At 38.2% G+C, this 22,886-nt stretch overlaps 1 protein-coding gene across 33 annotated transcripts in view; it reads right to left on the reverse strand.

Moving 5' to 3' along the window:
- NRXN3 (neurexin 3) overlaps positions 1–22,886 on the reverse strand; it is a 1,990,994-nt gene that overhangs the window by 132,128 nt on the left and 1,835,980 nt on the right. For 17 of the 33 annotated variants that reach the window (XR_011198826.1, XR_011198824.1, XR_011198825.1 and 14 more), the window contains 2 exons: positions 11,969–12,058; positions 14–321 (listed from right to left, as the gene is read on the reverse strand). Coding sequence is in view for 27 of the 33 variants with exons in the window: in XM_069208391.1 (XP_069064492.1) it covers positions 14–321; positions 11,969–12,058 (398 nt within the window). In the remaining 6 variants the exon portion in view is untranslated. Of the gene's footprint in view, positions 1–13; positions 322–2,891; positions 2,943–11,968; positions 12,059–22,886 lie in introns of all 33 variants that reach the window. The other 16 variants (XM_069208390.1, XM_069208375.1, XM_069208372.1 and 13 more) reach the window with 2 other exon arrangements.

The following is a 22,886-nucleotide window of genomic DNA, read 5'->3' on the forward strand; positions in this document are numbered from 1 at the left end:
GCACAATTCGTACCTGCACACTTGGCGTGGAGCGGTTTCTCCTGGCTGTGGTGGTAGCCATTGTGGTGGTGGTCTCCATGATGGTGGTTGACATTTCTGGTGGCATGGATGTTGTTTGTGTTGTACCCATGAGGGATGGCACTTCCCCCACCAGCCGCACACTGCCATTGATTCTGATGTTGGGATTGTTCTCAGCTGCCATGCTGAGCACTTTGAGGCCATTGTAGTAGAGGCCTGAAAGCTGTCCTTGGAAGAGACGCCCCCGGTCCATCCCACCAATGGAGATCTGAGCCTGGGTGTTGAAGATGGTTAGCTGACGGCCTAGTGGAAGGGTGAAGGGTAGAAAAAATATAATTGCCATAGCAGTACATCTTTTAATATTTTTGAGGACAAAACCAGCAAAATACAAATCGCAATTTGTATACACTATGTTTGATTTCCAAAGTGTGCCATCACTAACTCTGACTATCTTTATTAGTGCATCAGAAGGATAATGCTCCTAATCCTCAATCAGAGTTATCAGCATGGAAGACTTGATCCTCTGTTTAAAGTTACATTTACTGAGTTTGTTCACTTACTTGAAAGGCTAATGTGTGGATTCTTGCTGCCACCAATATGCCATTAATATGTACACGCTTAAGGCTAGCCTTTGAATGACAATTGCGTAACCCAGACCTGAGAGTCCATTAAAGGTTCATCAATCAATAATTACATATTTATATTGAAATTAATTTTGTGCTTTCATAGTCCATGTAAATAGGTACTACTTTTATATTTTCTGCTATATCTCTTAAGAATCTTTAAGAGGAATTAATTTAATCTGTGAACAAAGGGTAGATAATGCAAAAGAAGAGCTGAGAGCGGTACAAGAAATATTTAAGGAGACTGGAAAACTAAGAGAGTGAGCTGTGGTTGCATGAAGCAAAGTTACAGACTAATGGCTGATGATATTTTGCATCCTTGTTAGTAAATTTGCACGTCGCCGTAGTCCACTTTGTCAAAGGTTTTGATGCAGATGTACAGTAGACCTGTAGTAACATTTATTTCTGTCACCCTTTTTTCCTCACAACTAGGAGACTTTTCTAGGCTTTCAGGGTTTAGTGTCTGTTGATGCTCATTACATACCACACAGGTTTGCACTGCATTTTATGTGTGTTACTTGGTACGTTCAAAATGCTTCTCAAATATGTTACTACCTGCTAAAGGATGCTTCTAAGGTTGCTTGTAGTTTGATGATAAATATTAATCAAAGTAATCAATATATATAGTACATGAGGTAATAATCTTATAAACCATTATGTTTCCTAGTCAAGAACTGTCAATAGATATCCATGAAACTTGGATTGATTGAAAGGTGCAACACACCTATCTCTACTTACCACTTGAATCATGGGGAACTGGGTACCTATCCATCTCACCTCAACATAATTATGTATATGTCATACTTTTTTTTAATATCCACATAAAGTTAACCTGAGGAGAAAAAGATTAAAAGCCACATGGTTTAGCCGTGTGTGCATACCGCAAGGAAATTATATATAATAAAAAATATATTTGTTTCTGAATTTATCATCTCTATAAAGTGCAAGATGTTCACTTCTTACATTGCCCATGGTATCAAATATTTAACCAGAAGACTACATAAACTTAGCAGTTCCAGTTAAATAAGGTTATAACTGCATCATATAAGAATGTGATTTTAATTGTTTCTCTTGCAGATGTATAGCTTGATAACATAAGTATAATTCTAGAATTTAAATCTACAAACTTAGGGCCTGATTTAGAGTTTGGGGAGGGGTTACTCCATCACAACAGTGACAGATATCGTGTCCGCTGAAATATAAATTCCATTATATGCTATGGAATTTATATTTCGGCAGACAGGATATCCGTCACCATTCTGACAGAGTAATCCCATCACCAAACTCTGAATCAGGCCCTTAGTCTACATGCTGGAGGAATTTTGCTAAAAGGCCAATCACACTAAGGACTCTGCACTGACCTTGTGTGGCGATTACATTTCTTACCAGCAATGTGCAGGACAAAGTAATAGGCATCAACACAATAAGCATGGGTGTGTTTTGGCCACCTAATATTTCAACACTTCTAGCACGAAACAGTCAATGAGCACAGTGCGCTCCGCACGTTTTTGATTTCCAGTGAATGATATTAAATGATATTGCAGCTATTGAAAGAACTGTAAATTATAACAAGAGAAGTTAACTAAAACACACCTTTCAAATGTAACAATACATATTCTGCTGCCAAGAAAGTACGATTTCAATTCTGCTAATTAACCTTTCTTCTGACCTTCCTCTTCGATACAGCACATCAAACAGATTGATACAAAAATTCATACTTACATTTTCAATTTCGGTTTAAGGAAGATTTATTTAACAAGCAATTTTAGAAGTTAGAAGGGTAAATAACTTTCAAAAGTGGGTAAAGTGCCAGAATATCATAAACAAAAAACATCCAAAAATAAATATTGTGTCATAAATATTGTTTACAAAAATATCATCCAGTTGGAGAAAATAACAGAAAATCTACACCCAAAGGAACAATATATTTGAAAAGGATATTTAGCGCAAGATATATCCGTTAGACAATATGGTTTCTAATGGTATTCTGACACACAACCCAAGAGCCATGTAATCCCTGTTTATTAAATAAACCAAGCTGGTTTATTGCCACTTAAAACACTTAGTATGCAGTTCACTGGTTCACCTCTCCGTTTGTAGGTCACTGGATCGCCTACCCACTTTTTTGAATGGTTAATTGGAAAAATGAGATCTTTAATAGCCAAAAACTGAAAAAATACAAATCAGGCATTAATGCTGCTTCAGACAACTGGAAGCATAGTCTAGGTTAGAAATGATAAAAAAGCTTACTTGCAGTGTTGTAGGCTGCGGATGCCGTTCCACCAAAGTTCCTCTTCCCGTCTGTATGTATATCAGAAATCAATGAACACTGCCGCACTTAGCAAACAACACGGACTTAGAAAGGCTAGACATACTGTAAGAATGCCAACATGTTTGTCATCGCAAATTCAGGGAAACCACAGAAATCATGAGTTTAGGATAGATTATGATTCATTGACATGCGTTTGGGATAGTTATTCATGATTTCCGTTCACTGCTGTAATGTTGTCATCCTTGTGTGGGGAAAAGCCAGTTGTCACAGTAAGATTGACATGTAAAACGACACTCCACAGCTTTGTAAAGAAACACTACAATAAAAAATCAAATATTACAAATTTTACAATGTCACAATTGTACGGATGTAGCCAGTGACACTTGGAAAAAAAACTGAGAGGTATTTTGATGATGCAATTTGCCAATTTGCAATAGAGTAAAACGAATCATTCACCCAGAGAGATGATAGCTAATCTTTTAGTGATCAGCAATTTTTTTTCAGAATCTGATAAGTCCTCGGCTACATCCTTAGTGACAGTGACATGTTCTAGCTATATCAACTTGTACTGGATTGAGAAGCATAGGAATAACAAACAAAAAATGAGTAGCATGAGATTTAGTGTCATTCCCTAATCCACAATAATCGTATTTAAATGATCTAAGTTTAAGAGGTATTTACTCTACTCCATGAAATCATGAAGATCTGGGGTCAGATGTATAAACCTATGTTACTGTCGCAAACACTTTGATTCAGAATTTGAGACAGCAAAAATAGACCTTTCTATGAATGAATCTTATTTTAGTATTCTACTAAATTTTACTTGCTCCTGAAATGGGATTGCGACCTCGTACCAATTAATTATGTAGAAGATGAATGTTGTATGAATCCCTTCCAAATATCAAACTGGTAAGACGTACCATTGTTTTGCAACTGTAATCCAATTAAAAAACGTTGAAAAGTTCCCACTTTCTGAGTTAAGATGGTAACATTTCATGAAATAAAAAAAAAAACTAAAGTTTGTTGGTTGTACAAAGTAATTCTCTGAGACTCCTGGAAACTCTCAAACACATATTTCAAAACAACTTTTTTTAGATGCAGCTTCATTTCCTTCTGCATTTAAAAGAAATTTGCTTTATTTAAAGGCTATTACAGGCATTGTGTTCTGTTGACCCCAGCAGACCACCATCCTGATGATGGGCACTGACTGGATCGAGTCTCGATTTGTGGCCGTCCTCATTACTATTCATGAGGTAGGTCAGATAACAATAAATTCTGATCCAGAAATTTATGAACCAACCTATTAATTCATTGGCTGGTATGCACAATTATTTACTGGTTGCGTAGTGTTAGTGGTAAGTTGTGACCAGATTTTTAGGTGGGTAATTCTTATATCTGGCCCATAATACTCAAAATGGGTTCTTATCTGCTGTGTCAAGTAGGACATGAATCCTGGGCCACATAGAGCTGTCTGAAAATACAAACATTTGCCACACAGGTGTCAAAATATGTCACTGGAAGACAACCATGTTCATCACTAGGCCAGGGCTGAATGTGATCTTGTGAATGTGATAATAGTAATGTGACTCTCTTGAAACACACAAAATAATATAATGATAATAATAATAACAACCATTTTAACATTTAAGAAACATGCATGAAACACTTCAGGACCAGATAGAGCTTGAACCCAATATGTTTTTGACAATTTCCACAAAAGACAGTAAATGGTTTTTCCCCACAAATTGACATGACAATATTACAGCAGTAGCAGTCATAGGTCTGACAGATGGACAGTGAGAGGAATGTCCAAAGGTTACATGCGAATGGTTTGTTGTAGAGCACTCTATTAGTTCAGTTTTGTTTGCTAAGGTGGGGTTCCTCTGCCTACTTGACTTCTCAGATCTAGTGGATTGAGATATTTCTCAGTGAACAAGCTTGGAAGCTTGGAATCAGCATAAGAGATGGAATCGGCTAAATGCTTCCATGTCCTATCACAAGGAAATGTTGCTAATGTAGCGTCACAGATCTCACTGTTATTTCTAGTAAAATGGAGAAACTAGGACAACAGTTTTCTCTGCGCTTAAAAACTCAAGACACTCTTTTAAGAGCTTCTACTAGACACATTTTTACATTCACAAAAGGGCAGGTGGAGGAGTATGTTCTTACCATACAATTGTTTTTAGGATGCAACTCATATTTGATTGTTTGAATTACCACCCAGCTTATCAGTTCAAATCTGTATTCAGAAAACAATGCCTAAAAGAGAGAGAACAACCCCCTCTTGTGCTTTGTACCATTGTTTTATTCGCCTCTCAACTCAATTTTTAGTGGAACATAAGGCAGATGCTTCTATCATATGGGCTTGTTAAGTGAGTCACTGGAATCAAGGTTTTCAATATATGCAACATCTATTGGAGATATGGAGTTCTTCATATGTGTCACATTTTGAGGTGGGGCTACCATTTATCTTTAGAACATTGGAATGTTGAGAGCTCTAATGAAGATAACGGAGAGTCAGCGGCCTATATGAACTGGTATAGCCTGCTACTGTGAACATTTCAATGTTCTGATACACCGCCTTTGCACCCATCTCTTTCCCCTGCCTCACCAAAAGATAATGAATGGGCACAGAAAAGCAAAACGCAGAGGCCGTGCAACAGGGCACTCAGAGCCTTCAGCCTCACCGCCTCTTGTACAGTGAGCTATAAAGCTACATTACACTCCAGCACACTATATGCTCCAGTCACTTTTTATTGAGCTGCTCCACCAATATTAGTGAGAAAACATGGGTGAGTGAAATCTAGAGGTGGTTCTTGGATCATTCCACTGGGAGACAGTAGGGTGCTGAGGTGACAGGACAATTTTAAGTTTCTCACTTTTAAGATAAAAAAACTTTACTTCTTCAAGGAACGGTCTATATTATTACCTCTCCTACTCAGTTGGCTCGATGGGGCTTTCAGGAGCAGATGAAGTTCTCAAGAATCACCATTGAAAGATGGAACAGGAGTCTGAGTTCAGAATATGATTACTCAGGTACCTCAACCAAGAGACACTATTATTTTTTTTGGACTTGCTGATTCAAAAATTCTAAAGGATGTCAATGTGCACTATAGGAACTTCTGATCTCTTTGTAGTGGATGCTACTATATGATGAGTAAAGACAAGGTTTTTGGGTATGATAAACTATAAAAATTGACATACAGCTTGAGGAGGCCTTCAGTCTATAGATCTCTGGTGGTGTCTATGAATGGATACATATCACATTTAGTTAAGAAAAGACCTTATTCGGAAGACTTCAAGGAATTTCTGGAATTTAAAGTCAGTTTTTATTTTAAGTCAAACCAGACTGTGGGAACAGAGGATTCAAGCTACATACGTTATTGTAAGGAAATCAAAATACAGCAAAGCCTCAGTTATAAGAAAGACAATAGTATATGCACTTCAATGATGAAGAGCGTGTTTATGCAGGTATGGCAGTGGTACACTAGCTGACGTGTTTCACTGACTTGCATATAATCACTTTAAAAAAGAAAGTTTTTTGCAACCACCCGGCGCATGATCAAGGCGAGGTATTGTTGAATCGCGTCAGATAGTGTATCACTGTTATACCTGAATAAATATACTCTTTGCGTTAAGGTACATGTACTGTTGCCTTTCTCATAACAGAAGCTTTGCTGTATTTTTTTCAGAAATCTGGGTCTCACACCAGAGTATGTGATGCTGCGCTAAGTGGCCAAACGCAGTGAGAAATTATGGACACTATGAGATTTTTTAACAAATGTAACAGCTTATTCAAGTATAATATCGTATCTGTAGGCTGACTCATGAGATTAGTGAGATCCCAGAAAAAAAGTCTTGGTTAATCATAGTTTGCTTTAATCATGACTGACTTTATATAGCTTTTAAGGCTAGTTCTGGCAATAGCAAGAATAATTTCAATTTTGCCTCATTACCACACAGCCAATATTGCTGCTTTTAAAATCCAATTAGCACACCAAGGTCATCCATCAAGTAACCTGGTGAGTTTGGTGATAGGTTGCACGGTGTTGGCACAGCTGTGGATGTACATTGCCAGACAGCAGGTTTATGCTTTGAAACCTGCCATTAAATACCAGGGAACTTATTACAACTGCCCAAGATCGTTAGTTGGTATTTATGGCACCCAATAAAATCCGAATCCCTGGGTTTTGGAATTTAATAGTCATGACATATAGCACCAAGTCCAACTTGTTTCCCTTTAATGAAAATAAGACACAAAGGGCCAGATGTATCAAACATTTTTGCGATCGCAAATAGCCCAACGGACTGTTTGTGATTGCAAAAATGCGTTTTGGTATGTAACAAGTCCAATTTGTTATTCAGTAACTTGTTACTGAATCGCAAATTGAATTTGCCACTACATAATGATTCGGTATTAGGAAGGGGCGTGTCAAGGGCATCCCTTCCTAATACCGAATCGCAGAGGTATGTATGATTGTTTTGTGACTGTGAATGCGGTCGCAAAACAATCGCAGTTACCACCTACGTCAAGTAGGTGGTAACCCACTCGCAAAGGGGAAGGGGTGCCCAAGGGACCCCTTAGTGCATGCATGCGAAAGCATTTTTTAAGAATAGGCAGTAGTCCCACGGACCATTGCCTACTCTTAAAAAATGAAAAGAAAACTTAATTTTTCATTTTTAAACGTATCCCATTTTCCTATAAGGAAAACGGGCTGCATTTTTTTTTTTCAAAAAGATTGCTTTAATGAAAAGCAATCACAGACATGGTGGTCTGCTGAGCCCAGCAGGCCACCATCCCTGTGATTGTAGCCATTCACAATGGCTCGCAAATTGCGACCTACCTCATGAATATTAATAAGGTAGGTCAATTTTCGAGCCCTTGCGAATCGCAGTATGAAACTCTTGGAGTTTCATACATTCCAATAGCTATTACTTAAGTGCGATTCGCTAAAAATCTAAATTAGGTAATCGCTATTGTGAAAAATGATACATCTGGCCCAAAAACCCACATGTGCTGGAAATTAGCAGGCCTTTTTCACCCATTAAATTCTAGCAGGTTTGATCTGGCAAAATTTAACAGGGTTCGAACTATATCACACATGGAATTTACCGATTGTGACAAACATCACACAAGCAGCATTTTCAACAGCACTGGTAGTCACTTGAAATCAGGTACTAAGTGTTCCCTGAGAGGCTACAGATCATTGTAGGAAGAGTTATAGCATATTTATTAGTGTCTTGGAGCATATGTTTGACCTAATAGGATGGAATCAGCCTCATACTTCCATTAAGAACCTCAGCTCATTGTTCTCATGATTCTGTTATTGATGGTGTTGCCTACCAATAGCTGGCCTAGGAGTGGACAGAAAACCCTCGGACTACTGAGATGGCAGCAAAGACACGAGTTTATGGCAAGGAGGCAGCCCAGTCCACCTTTGCATAAAGTTCCCAAGTATGAATTATTCTCAAAAGTGAGCCCGTTTGTAGGCTTTGGTGCGGCATTTGAGGTGAGCTACTGTAATCCTCCCTGCTGCAGTAAGTTCTTTATTATCATATATTTTTCAATTTTTAGTTGTTGTCCTAAACCTTCACTGATGTCATGATGCCCAGTGCTTGTACGCTTCTGAAATCTCCTGTATTACTGCCTCTCGTAACTAGCTTACCAAGGCTGCAATACTGGTGGAAAAATAATATTTGGTACTTTATTGCTTTGTACTGCTTTTCAGCTATTGAATCTTATTTCCCTTGTTGGGTAAATTCATGCCCTGTGGAAATCTATCATCTGCGCAGTACTAATAATGGCACCGAGCCACGGTCTGGCTCTTTGTCTGCAATGGTGACATCAGTTCTTTCTGTTCTGCAGTGCAGTGGATGCAGGCCGGTGCCAGTAACTTGTTTCAGCATCCTTTCAAGCTTCCTTTTGATCGTCTCTCTAGCCAGAAACCAGTGTGTACGAGGTTTTACTGTAATACTCATTGCATAATAGTTTTACACGGGTTCAGTAGTTATGAGCCACCAGGTCTAGTGCCAGATAAAAGTGTAGGTAAAAGTGTACACAGTGGGTAATAATTTACTGATAAAGGTAGAAAACAGAACCGATGATAGTTTAAAAGACAGAATGAAGGGAGAGGACCTCCATGGACAGGGGCTAAGGATGAGGCTCAAGAGAATAATTGATGAAGGATGGATAAAGGTATATTGATGCAGTCACAGAAAAAAAGCAGAGAGATGGGGAATGTGTAGAGAGCTTGCAGGATGAAGGAGGGACAAAGAGAGGAAACATGTTGAAATTAAAGTTATATAATATCGAGAAAGAATGAAAAGCAAAGAAGCAGAAAGGGGTGTTGTCAAGTGCAGGAAAATAGAAGTCATGCTACCTTTTTACATTAAAACTGCTCACCAACCGTGCTTGGTCCCGGGTTTCTGGCCATGCAAATTTCTTTTCTAGTTATTATTTGGAGAACTCTGCACAGCCAAAACAGTGCAGAAAGTGGAATACTGTGCAGTTTTATCAGTTGCAAAGAGCATTCCTGCACATTATTCCCCATTCCCATTGGGACCGTGCAGAACAGTTCACTTAAATAATCAAGGAACTTCTATGCAGTAACAGCATTTCCCCGAGAAATTTTAGTGGCAGGTACTAGCACAGTAGTCTTCATGATGCCCATAAAAAAGTAAAGAACCAGCATGCGGATGGCAAACGAAAGGGAGAAAATAGAAAAGGAGAAAAAGGCTTGGAATGAAAGCTACCTGAATTAGACCGAGAAAGAGAATATGTGCAGGACATCGAACAGATAACAAAAATAAATCGAGCAATTGGTGATCGACAGATGGACGGAGGAGGCCACATAAGGATTTGAGTACAAACTTGGAGATGATAAAGAAAAGATGAACACAAAATGAGGCTGACGAGATGGCATATTAAAGGTCAGGAGTTGTGATAAATTATTTGGAAGGCATATAGATGAATAAATGGAGAGCCAGAAGCAAGGAATTGGAACACACAATAGATGATACAGCATAGAACTAGAGTGTGTTACTGTCTGGGCTGACAATGGACACATAAATGAGGCATAATGCTAAGGTATATAAAGAACATTATAGTCTCTCTGGCAATTCAAAGATTTTTCAGAGGCTTGAAATCAAGAAAAGCTAGCAGTGCTCTGGTAGAGTGGGTGACCTGTGAGACACACCCTGACAAGTCACTCGCTCTGATGCAGCGCTACATATCAAGAAGAACTTTCCTGTCCATCTTGAACTTATAACAAAGGTAGGGTAACAGGTTGTAGAAGATAAATAAAGACATCTGGTGAGAAATATGTGGGTATTTTGACCAAAAAGAGAAGAATGAAAGATCTACCCAGGCTAAATATTAGGCAGACCAAAATGTGTTCAGTAACAATGAGCTACATGGATAGGAAGGACCAGGGAAAGACAAGGTGAATTAGTTGACTCTTGGGGAGAAAGGCAAATGCTGAATAGAAATTAAAGGATTGTCAGAGAGACTAAGTGAATGGCAGCTGAGAATTGAAAAGCTGGCCCGGAAATTGAGATTCATACATACATATAGAAATGAGCCATGGAGATGTTCCATAAACATTCACACATTGTTGTGTAATTAAAGATTAAAATAATTTGGAGTGCTGACAATCGTTTGAAAGAAGGACTCACTAGGGAGAATATAGCAACATTCCTGAATCCTACTTGTGTATCCTGGGCATTTACAGTACTGTTTGTGCTTACCCTCAGACCTGCAAAGGATTACCTTTTAGCAAAAGAATAACAGATACCAGAGGTCTAGACATGTTTAGGACGTGATGAATCATGGGTGAAAAAGCCTGTCATGCTTACAAGCTCAAATTCAAATGGATCAAGACAAAAAAAAAAAAACAAGAAGCCAGTGGAAGTAATAATCTCAGGCACATGGGTGAAACTGCACTATTACAAGTTAAGGCATGCAGATTAACAAAATGTATGGGCCATTTTTTTGTGGCGTGTTAAAGGGACTTTAAAAACTACGAACACTAGACTAAATTATTGATGCTTTAATATTAATTGACATTTTTAGACAGAAGCAACTCAGAAAGAGCAGCCGTAGGATTGATGGATTGATTAAGGTATTGCTTAATAATATGCTCTTGACTGCAATTATGCAGATCCATTGTTTTGCCCAGTGTTAACATAGCGAACGCTTGACAGCTCCAACAAGGTACTAACCAAGATATTATTTGGACTGTTACCACATTTACTATACTATGATAATGGCATTTTTAGTGATGCCTGGAACTTTCAGATCTGTTTTTTTATATATTCTCCAGAAGAAAGGTAAGCCCAGAGGTCCCAGGCGACACTGCTGCGCTGTGCATGCTATAGTTTGTGGGGTAATAGACTCACATAAAATAGCAAAAGACCCAAATCACTCCACAGGCCACCACTATTCCATGAAGTGTCAATTTAAAATGCCTATCATGCAAGAGACTATTACGTTTAATTTAAAAGTCTTCAGAGATTAAAGGTTCAAGGCTTTCTTTAACTTAAGTTTAAAGAGAAGGTTAAAAACATAAAACCTCTTTTCTGTAACTTTTTTCAAAGTTACTTTGATCATTAATATTCGACAGCTGTATACCAGTGGTTTAGAAGTCAAAACTTACTTTTTACAAGATTGCAAATTCCCAGTTATCAGAAATATACGGAATAAAAAGTAAACAGGACATTTTATTATAACTATGAGGCATTTTAAAAATATTTAATTTATATTTTAAATTGAAGTAATAATGTTCATAATTTGACCTACTTCATTTACCTAATCATTGCTCGCATTTTTCATTAAACACAAGCATTACATTTTAGTCCCTTTAACGGTATTTTAATGGCAATGTATTACTTCATGATTTATAACATATAGCTTTTCAACGGAGACAGAAATTAAAATGGAACTTAAAACATTTAGGCAGCAGGCAGTTAACTGTTTAAAAAACATTTAGATGCAGGCGCTAACAAACGGGGTTTTCTAATCGTATAATTTTAAAATGAAAGTTTTAACAGTGATTACCTTTTTCTTGCAGCCATTCCTCTACAGGTCGGTTATATTTGAATGGGATTTTCTGTTTTACCATTTGGATACGCTCACTATCACTGTGCCCTTTAAAGTTTAAAGAAAAGTTTAAACACATTTTATACATTTCAATGAAGTCATAAAGCATCTAATACAAGAACAGTGCTATTTTTTCCTACCCATGGATAATATTTTAAATCTCTGGGCGAAGAAAACTGTTTCCAGAAGGCTCAGTGGTTAAAATTCTTATTAAGGTGAGTCGATTTCTTTACTATCAGCTTTGTATTATGTAGCATATATAGTGCAATTGAAAGCAGGTGTTACATTACATTTGACATCAGACATTCTACTCATTGTCATCAGCACCTGCACTAGTTCTAGTTGCTCCAAGGAAACTTGAAGAAAACCACCACATCACTAGCCAGTTTGTTCCAAACATGTAACATGAAATAACTGCTTCTTGCCCCCAAATGCCACAAGGAAATCAATCACAGAATCAGTGTCTAAGAAACATGTGCTATTTACACAAAATCCAATATATCTTTAAACAATTAGACAATGACTTCAAGAATCAATTTGTAATGAAGGCTAGGCCATACTGTAAATATTTATAATGTACATATACTTGTCTATAATACTTTTTACTGCCTTAAGTATGTAGATGTATTTCTCTATGGATCGGGGATTGAATGTGCTTTTTTCTAAGTACTGATAAAACCTCTGTAAATGTATGTACTTTGTAATCAAATCTCAAGTCAGCCTCTATTGTTCTAAGTGAATCACCCAAAACCGATTGCATTGCTCACCACTAATGGTGTTTGTTGTAATAATAGTGATCGTATTTGGCATTAATTTTTTAGAATTCTGAGGTAAAATGTATGATGGGATTGAGATTAAATACAATACTCTTGTCCAGTTATGAGTTTGCACAACTCTTCAGATTTCACATCTCTACTTTGGACTGCAGGGCTGTGTAAGATGTATTTTGCAAGCCAAATATAAGATAAAATAAGAAATGTTGCAACTCTCAATTAATGTTTTAAACAAGTTCTATCTTTTAAGTGCATATCACATTAAAAACTAGAGCCTAAACCTGTCATTATCGATGAAAATGTCAAAGCAACATTTCATAAAAAGGATTAAAATGCGTAATTACAATCAAGAGTGGCTATTGTTACATATGATATTATTTGAGGCACATTAGCTTCACAAAAGGATTCATATTTATAGTTGTTCAATGGCTTTACACTTTGCATTAAAACACAGACTGATATTTGCAGTTAAAGAAGCGTATCATGGTATTCTCTATTTATAAACTGACCAACATACCTCCATGTTGGTGCAATCACCTTCTAAACGATTGAGCAGGGAATGGGGAAAAGGATGTAGTATTGTAGAAAGTCTTCATAAGAAAAAGATTCCATATGCGTTCTGAGTCTGGCCTACCCTAAATGACTTTTTTCCTTTGTATACTGCGTTTGTAATTTATTCTCATAGTACACTTTGCCTGTAGTTCGCAAACTTTAAATTGTTGCCCCCAATATGTAAATAGAAAGTGGAAGATTAGGTCAAAAATGGCGATGATCTTTGTACGCAGAAAATCATCACTTTACAGATGCCCTTCCATGAAGGTGAAAGTAAACATCCGTAAAAACATTACATTTCTAACTACCAATTATATTTATTATGCATTCATTTCCAAGCACTGATTGCACATAGGCAACTTTAAGGAACTATGCCCCTGTCAACTTGTGGATGATTCTCCATTTTTGCTGGAAATACTTAGGGCCTGATTCTAACTTTGGAGGACGGTGTTAAACCGTCCCAAAAGTGGCGGATATACCACCTACCGTATTACGAGTCCATTATATCCTATGGAACTCGTAATACGGTAGGTGGTATATCCGCCACTTTTGGGACGGTTTAACACCGTCCTCCAAAGTTAGAATCAGGCCCTTAGTTTCTAAAAAAAAAAAATCTGCTGTTTATATGTGATTAAAAAAAAAGTCTGAAATCATGAGCCAATGACTTGTAGACACAGTTTTGATTAATTGGAAACCAAAAGTTGAAAAAAGTGATCTTTGGCCACACCTCATTTTTTATGGCTTTCACCTCAATCATACAAAATGCTCAAATAGTTATTTGCACCTCCATTTTGCTATGAATAGGACTATTTCTGTCTCTTCTCAGTTAAACCTTGCTCTAAGTAAAAGTGTTTAAATAATAAATTATAATGAAAATAATAAACTACTGTTGCATATTGAGACGTTTTATTCGCCCAAAGTGGAAAGCTTTTTCATAAACAAAAGTTTTTATTGAAGAAATCGGTCTCTAAAATTGCATTGTAAGGGACAATTCCCCCAATATTATTTGGATTTGCAACTGTATTAATTTACATTTTGCAGACCAATTGCAGTGAATTGTAACAACTTCCTGTGGTTCTCAGAGACAGCAAAGTTTCACAAAAACATTTGAAAGGTTGTGGAAATAAGTTACACAACTTTTCTCATCCCTTGTTTAATGGCAAGATTGTTTTCTCTACTTTTCATTCTAAAGCAAAATCCACTTGGGCATCTAATTTCTTACTGCATTTATTCAAACATGTATTGCCTCAAGCCTAAATATTGCTTCATGGACAGTTTCATGCTGCTGCAGGGCAGAAAATCTTTTTAAATATTGTGCGCATGACAAAACGTTTTTCAAATTAATTTTGCGTTGTTTACCACCAATTGATCTAGGTCAAATTAAATAAATTTTTCATCTACATCTATCTCTGGTGATGTATCTCAAGTAACTCACCATTACATATGACTCATTTCATTTTTTTTTTATACAAGATTACTTACCACTGACAATACCAGTTTGTCTTCATCCTTTTCAATACTTTTTTATAAGAATCTTTATTTTTTTATTTCCAATCATAGAAACAAAGCTCAAAGTAAAGTCATCAACTAACAGGACTTAGAGATTTTAACCTGTGTTTTACTCTGGAAATCAAAACTACCATGTCTGACACCCAGTTTTAAATTATCTAGATAGTGTTTTATGTTAGATTTTATTTTAGACCACATTTGTGTCTATTCAAAACTGTTTATTAACACTTTTAAGACGATACCAACAAGTGCAACATTAGTTGTAAATTATGTCCATTTAAGATACTACATTAGAAACGATCTTACCATGCTGACCAAGTTATATTACACTATTTACCTACCATGACAGCATCAGTATTTCAAAACTAAGTATCCATTTTTAACATAAAATGCATGTACCTTTCCAATAAGACGAAGAGCATAAAGAGTAAACATAAAGAGTAACATTATTTCCTTTATGAGTGTCTAAAATATTAATAAAAGAAGCAAGAGATTTATTTTTTCGCCATGTTTGAAATCAAAGAAATGTCACTTCCTGTATCGCCCATTCCACTCTCCATGTTTCAAGAGACCTTTAAACAATTCAGCTGACCTGATCTTTTGTTGGCGAATAGAATTATGATGAGTTAAATAAGCAACAGAATACAATCCAGTCTTTGAAACACAGTGACCTTTTAGCAGCCATCTTCGTAAAGGAAAATTAAAGGATTTTACCTGTTTTTAAATAACTAAGAATGTCTCAGTATCAACGATGGAAACAATACTGTATATTTTTTCATTAGGTTACATAAGTAGTAAACTCTGTTCGGAGCTAAACTGTGCCCCATTATTTGTTGTTTGTGCTTGCACTTATGTTCACTGAAAAAAATAGTAGTCAGACAAAATGAGAAAAACAAACTAAACATAGAGTAAAATGTGAGTTCTCTTTAAAGACGGGCGCTCATCTATCTAGTCATGGTACCATGGTCAGGATAAAAAAAAACATTTTAAGTTTAAGTAACCATTTTACCTCATAAATCCAAATTATTGGGTTTTGTGTATTTTCGGTAACTTTGGGGTCTCTTCTGCTTATGCTTTTTAACATATTTGCCTTCTGATCATCACCCATCCTTCTCCTCTTTCACAACGAATTCCTCCCCACTCTCCTGATACTCTTTAGACATCTTAAATACATTCATTCTCTGGATTGTTTTCCTCACAAAATGAGATGTAACATAAGCATCTAATTTCACCCTTGTAGTATGACACTAAATCAACCACAACGAGCATTGCACCAGAATATTACGTTTTAAATATCACCCTACAAAATATGTTAGCTAGATTATTGACTTTCACAATATTATGAGGACTGGTATGTGCAGGCTATGCTTACCTCCACATATGTGTCTTTCTGATAGACAGATAGATAGATAGATAGATAGATAGATAGATAGATAGATAGATAGATAGATAGATAGATAGATAGATAGATGGATGGATGGATGGATGGATGGATGGATAGATAGATAGATAGATAGATAGATAGATAGATAGATAGATAGATAGATAGATAGATAGATAGATAGATAGATAGATAGATAGATAGATAGATAGATAGATAGATAAGAATACTAAATCCATACTTACCTGTTTATGCTTTTCCTCGTGATATTCTGGTTCTGGCTACAATATTTCTGAACATTAATATTTTTGTACCTGTTATTCTGATATACAGCCTTACAATAACAGCCAATACATGAAGAAAATAAGACGGTGTCTGAAGCTGCTGAATCCACTAGAAACTACCTTATGTCCCACCAATTCCCACAGTCAGCCACCACCACTAGCAGCACAATTATCGGCCATGATACCTAACGTGCAACATCTCACAACCCTTTATCCATCTGCAACACTCTTTGCATCCCTTACTTCTTTATCTCCCTGGGTCATCATTATAGGGACAGAAAACCGGCTTACTTTCCCCAGCCCCTCTAGCCATATGAGACTTCAGATTTCCAGATCATTTTTCTTCCCCTACTGGCCAATATGTTACAGTATTTTGAGGACGAATAAATAAGAGGACAGATTTTCTGCTATAGAGGACTTTTGCCTTCCACTAGAACATTGTATTCCTTTTTTGACTTAAGTCCATGTTCTTAGCCACGAGGCAGTCCAGGGGTGTGAATGACAGCGTGCAAGTGGTCTGAAAGAGAAAAGGACTGACCTGCCCAGTGAGGTCTCTGTAATGCACTTACTAGAATAAATGAAAAGGAAAATTAAAGTGACTGGAACGCTCCATGTCTCATTATCTTAAAGGTGGCTCTTTGCAGAACCGACATAGCCCCGAGGTTCCTTAAAGGTCAGCTGCCAGTGTCTGGCTGCGTGTTCCTTTGTTCAATCAGTCATGGTAAGTGCTCAACGCTTTATTCCAGCAGTCAAAATGCAGCTGATTTAACTGAAGCATAATAAGTGAGGTGACGGCTCTGAGTGGGCCAAACTCCCCAACTCTCCAAATTCAGCAGCCTAATGCTAGGATCCGACCTCCTTCCATAAACCGTAGGCCTTCCAAAACAGCCCAAATCCCCATCTAAAGATGAAAGTTATGCCACATCTTGTCCTACAGAGGGCACCCTCCTCTTTAAAAAACACTTTTCATTACGGTACCTGCACTGCTACAGGCCCTCCAGATCGCATCTGCCCCAGCAAGCCTGCTGCTCTTCTCACAGATAAAAACGGTGACCAGAATGCTAGTTGTTCTGGCAGACCACACATCCTCCTTACAGACAACATCTCCACCACACCAACTGCACCTCCTATGCCCAGATTCCTGGCAACGACACCTTCTCCAACAAGACTACACCTCCAACCAGGAAGTACTTCCTCCATATACACCAAACATTATTTTTCAGACTCTGATGGCACAACAAACTTACCTACTCAGTATGGATGATACATCCTCCTGGCACAGGATGATTATCCTCCGTTGTAGAGATTCCTCGTCACAAATCACACCCTCATTGCCAAAGTGTACTTCATCTCCTTTCTAAACGTAGTAGGCACAAAACTAGGGTATTGTGGTTAGAAGCACCACACAATTCCCTAAGTTGGAATTCTCTGTGGATCATTTATTTAATAATTTTGAGGATTGCTTCTCTGCCATGAGGTTTTTTTTTATCACATAAGTGCTTAATTTGAGCCAGTGGTTGCTTGTGGGGAGCACCAACACTTATTTTTGAGGGCTGGCACTTATTTTTCTGCATCAGGCATTTACTGTGAGCCAAAGATACTAATGTGAAAGACGGGGGAAGAGAAAATCGAGAAAGCGTCACCTTTAATTGCAGCAGCTGTGAGTGTCAGAGGAGAGTTTTGGGCATCAGCATGTTTTTATTTACAAATTAAGCACTGCATGTTGACCAACAGAGGTCCTAAAGGGAACAGTGATAGTTAGATACTAGCTGTACGACTTAGAAAGCTGTTGAATCTTGAGGTGTTTGAGTAAAGCATGCAATTGTTTCCCACTTTGACACTGGAATATCCAGCAGTGACAAAAGCAGGATGTCCAATGTAGGATTCATGGAACAGCCGGACTTTTCAAATCTCCTCAGCAGAGGTATGGAGCAGAAGAAAGCGCTGTAGGGTCAAATTGTGCAGCTATCAAGAGTGGATCATTACATGGGGTTCTCTTAAATGTTACTTTCTGTCACACAGGGAGGCAGTGTGGGTGTTGGAGATCAAGTGTTAAATATTGAGCTGTATGATTTTGTTGCTAGAATATCGACAAAATATCATGAAGGTAAGTACATAATGGTAAGCATATCCCAGAAAAATGGCGGTTGCCTGCATGCAACCACACTGCCAGGGGTACCGCTGTAATGGTGCAGCTGTTACCGCCTCTTATCCTTAAAAGAGGATTGGTAAGCATATGTTTATAACACTTAAGCCCACATATATGTACTTTGACGATATGGTCAAGGTACATATACTTCTAGGTCAGTAGGCCAAGAAACTGGTCTTTGCACTTGTCAGTGCTGGAAGAGTCTACAGCTCTCGTCTCCAGACTTCTAATTTCTTTGGAGCAAAAGGGAACTTTTTGTTTTTTTGTTCACAAAACTGGCCTCTCAGATTTCGAATTCACTGAATGCAGAAAGGACAGGGCCGAGCAGCTCCAGTGGAATACAGTCCATCACTAGGGGTCCGTGAGTTTCTTTCACGTCTGAAAAGTTTTGCAAGCTTTGTGACGTTCACAGTTCGAGGTCACACAATTCTCCCAGCTTCCTCTTACGTTTGCCTTTGCCCACGCAAATCATTTCTGTGCAATGTGAGAGAATTGTGCCTCCTTCACAGAATGATGTTCACTCTAAATCAAACTCAGAACTTTTTTTGCAGCAAGTTTATTTTTGTCAGAGATGTCTATGCACACAAAAGTATGCAGAATTTTTCTCTGCAAATTTACATGATGAATATAATTTGGCTCAAAAGTCCTGATGGTCAGACTAATTTAGGGAAAAGCAGAAAACGTTGGCAAAGTTGCCAGGTTCCCGTAGAACTCAGAAAGATGGTGCAAGTGTCCACGGGGTCCTCTCTCCAGACACTTAAGTCTCTGTATTATTTCCATTCGGCTTCAGAAAATTGAATTCTATTCCATCCATTGACGCTGATCATTCATAGGCACGACCTGATGCTGAGGGCCTTTGATGAATTTATCGAGGGGTGCAGCTGAACCTTTTAAAAGCACGGGGTCAGTGAGGAACCTTGAGGGACTACACTATGGCACAGTCTTGATGCGGGAATGAACTGCAAGGCCTTTCAGTGGTATTACTGATTGCAATGTCATGACCTTCTCCCAATGTTTTATATTTTGTATGAGTGATGGATTTGTAGTCCAATAGTGCACAGTTGTCTTTCTAAATATATATCACATGATATTGAGGAGCGTCCTTTGGGTGCCCAAGAACAGTACCGTGCCCCCACTCATCCATGGGCAAACCCTAATGTACGTGGTTCTTTGCTTTATTTTTTCCATTTTCTTTTTTTTTCTTTAATTTGATGAAGATATGCGCTGATGTCTATATTTGAGACCCTTCTGTCGCCTTGTGTCAGCTGCGTCAACCAGGGAGTACAGCTGTCTGTGGACTGTCTTCAGGGGGAGTACTGCGGAAAGCACACAGTTATTGCTCAGGCCACAGAGCCCCCTGGCCAGCTGCTTCCTTGGAGTGTGTGTAGATATTTACATATATATGTGGGAGAGGGGGAAGAGAGCAAGAGCTGGAGAGATGATCACAGAGAAAGGAGGTGAGGCGAAGAAGAGAGCAGGGAAAGAGGGAGTAAACACAGGAAAAATGGAGGAAGACAGAGAGAGGGAAGGAGACAGGATGTGTGGAGAGGAGTCTGAAAAATAAAGCAATAGATAAAGCAGGTGGGAGGGGAAATGTGAAAGAAAACACGACAGAGAATAGTAGAGAAATGGAGGCAGTAGAGTGCAGAGGAAGACATGAATGTTTGAAAAAGATAAAGCTCCAAGAGGTGTACGAATGTGTCTGAGAAGGGGTCAAGAGACAAACAAGGAAAATGGAAATGAGCTGTGTAAAAAAGAGAAATAGAATTATTAATACTGAGCGAAAGGGTGTAAAAGAAAATAAAGAAAAATGACATGAATAGCCACTGAGGAACGTGTCTAAAGTTGGAGAGAAAGGATAGGAGGAACTTGGAGAAATCTAGATTGAGACAGAAAGCTGGTTATGGAGGGGTAATGAGAGAATGAGATTTTTTTTAATAAAACAGAACCAGAAAGAATAGGATAAAATGGGATAGGGGAGCGAGACCCTGAGAGGGAGAGGGAGAGAGAGACAGTGAAAGACAAAGAGAAAATGAGAGAGAGAGAAAAAAGAGATAGTGTGTGAATGTGTGCGCGAAGTGTCAAAGGGAGAGAGCATGTGTGGCATTAATGCAAAGAAAATGTGGTGGGGAAAATAGTGCAATACAAGAGAGAACTGTCAGACATGTACTAAGATGCTTGCCGTGGTAGAATCCACCTGGTGAGACTGCACGTGCTCCCTACTGACCAGGACAGTGGGTAAAGGGTCAGGGATGATAGCTGGGTGTTCAAAGCCTCCCTGACAGAACTCAGTACATTCATCGAGTAGTCAAGAACTATGGCATGGCATATGGCATGAATAGGGAGTCAAATACAGTGTAACTTTGTTGCACACACGCAAAGTCTGACTAGTCATTACTTAGTCAACAACTTTAAAGAACACCAAAAGTACCCATTACTCTAAAGATTGAGATGCCTGAAGGTAATCCTAAGTGTCTAATCATAACCATTCAGGACATACAGTGAGATAGAAGTATTCGGTTGAGTCAGTGTTCTGGTCGGGCTGCACCAGTGCAGAGACTAGTCTGATGTGCACTGTGCAGTGAGACAGAAAGGGCCAATATTAATCTATGGCACGTGAGTGCCAGAACTCCCTCAAAAGCATTCCCGATTGCTTTAAGCCTTTTAAAATGATGTTTATGTGGGTGCCCTTGGGGAATTCCGACTATTGGGATTGTAAGTGCAGTTGTCAAGTACCAGGCACCGCCCTTAACTCTTACATTCTTCCAGTGCCATTGTATAACATTTCCTTTCTGTCTTCTGGATTCTTGGATTATGTGATATCATGCGGGTTGGGCGGAACTTTTGTGAATGGCGCAACATCCGTGATAAGGGCTCGACAGCAAACCACAATCTCTGCTTGACTTAATGTGTGCGATTGTCTTGTTTTTTACACAGTGGAGCTCGCCACTGTGTAGTTATAGTCAGGCCAGAGTTTCCATAGGAAGAGCATTTCTTGCTTTTCTAATCTACATAAAACTACCCAAACAAAACGTTTAGGGAAGAACTGTCAAGTGGGGGCAAAGAAAAAGGGATGGGGTGTCCCAGAATGTTGATTTCCCATATTAGTTCACATAGGAAAATATTCTGTTTCAGGTACAAACAAATGGCCAAACAGAATTACACCAAATTTGGCAGCATGTTAGAGCTTTACTCAGAATGCATGCTTTTTGTAATTTGGTGTAAATTTATTGCCATTTTAAAGAAATTTGCATCTAAAGAGATGCTACAGGTGGCCATGAAGAAGTTAAACAAATAGGTATATCTGGACATTTGGTGTTCTTATATGCTCTGACTAGCCCCTTTAAGGATGACTAGTGAATCCTGACTAGCTGGCCACAACTTGAACAATATGTTTTGGCAGTAATTAGAAGACTCACAGACATGGTCCCTGCATCCTGAAAATGAATAGAAAACATAGAATAATAATAACTCAGATGTTCATAAAGGCTTTCCATAAAGACTGTAAGGATCACAGGTCATGTGCTCTTTCAATTTCCAGAAAGTGGAGGAAAAACACTGAAATATCTCTGCAGTAAGTGGAAGGGAAATGAAATAAATGATGGCTGCTGAAAGAATGGTTAGTAAGGAAAGTATTCTTATCTTTTTAGTAATTTCCTCCCAAATTACACAATCTCTGCTCAGTAACAAGATGGATGCACATATCATTCATCAAGCCCATTCTACCCTAGACGCCTCTGCTGAGATTTCTAACAAGGATCTCAGTGCTGATGACAACAGTGTTGTATTTAAATTCATTTCAATTCAACTGATGACTGTGCTAAGATTAACAAACTCATCTCACAGAAAACCCAAAGCCATTTTCATATGGCATTGACTTTTGACCTCTAACAGCTAGGTCCACTTTTGAAGGCGCAATCCAGAGATGAAAGGCTCTGTTACCATTAGAAACGGTTTTTGTCTCTCAACCGACCTTTCTAAGCAATCCTGCCTAATGTTTTTTTTTTTTGCTGTTTTCAGAACCCATGGCTTTATTAACTATTTAATAGTCACAATCTGTAACCAGTATTTTTACAATCAGTAAGAACCAACCTATATACTAATCGGTTGCTTCCTAAAATTATGAATCGTAGGACATATTAATGAGGTAGGTCTCAAATTCTGACTCCCTGCGAATGGAGGTGATTACAGGGATTGTGGCTGCTGGGGGTCAACAGACAGTCTGGTT

This window comes from Pleurodeles waltl, chromosome 9 (genome assembly GCF_031143425.1).
Source record: "Pleurodeles waltl isolate 20211129_DDA chromosome 9, aPleWal1.hap1.20221129, whole genome shotgun sequence".
In the NCBI taxonomy this organism is placed as follows: Eukaryota; Metazoa; Chordata; class Amphibia; order Caudata; family Salamandridae; genus Pleurodeles; species Pleurodeles waltl.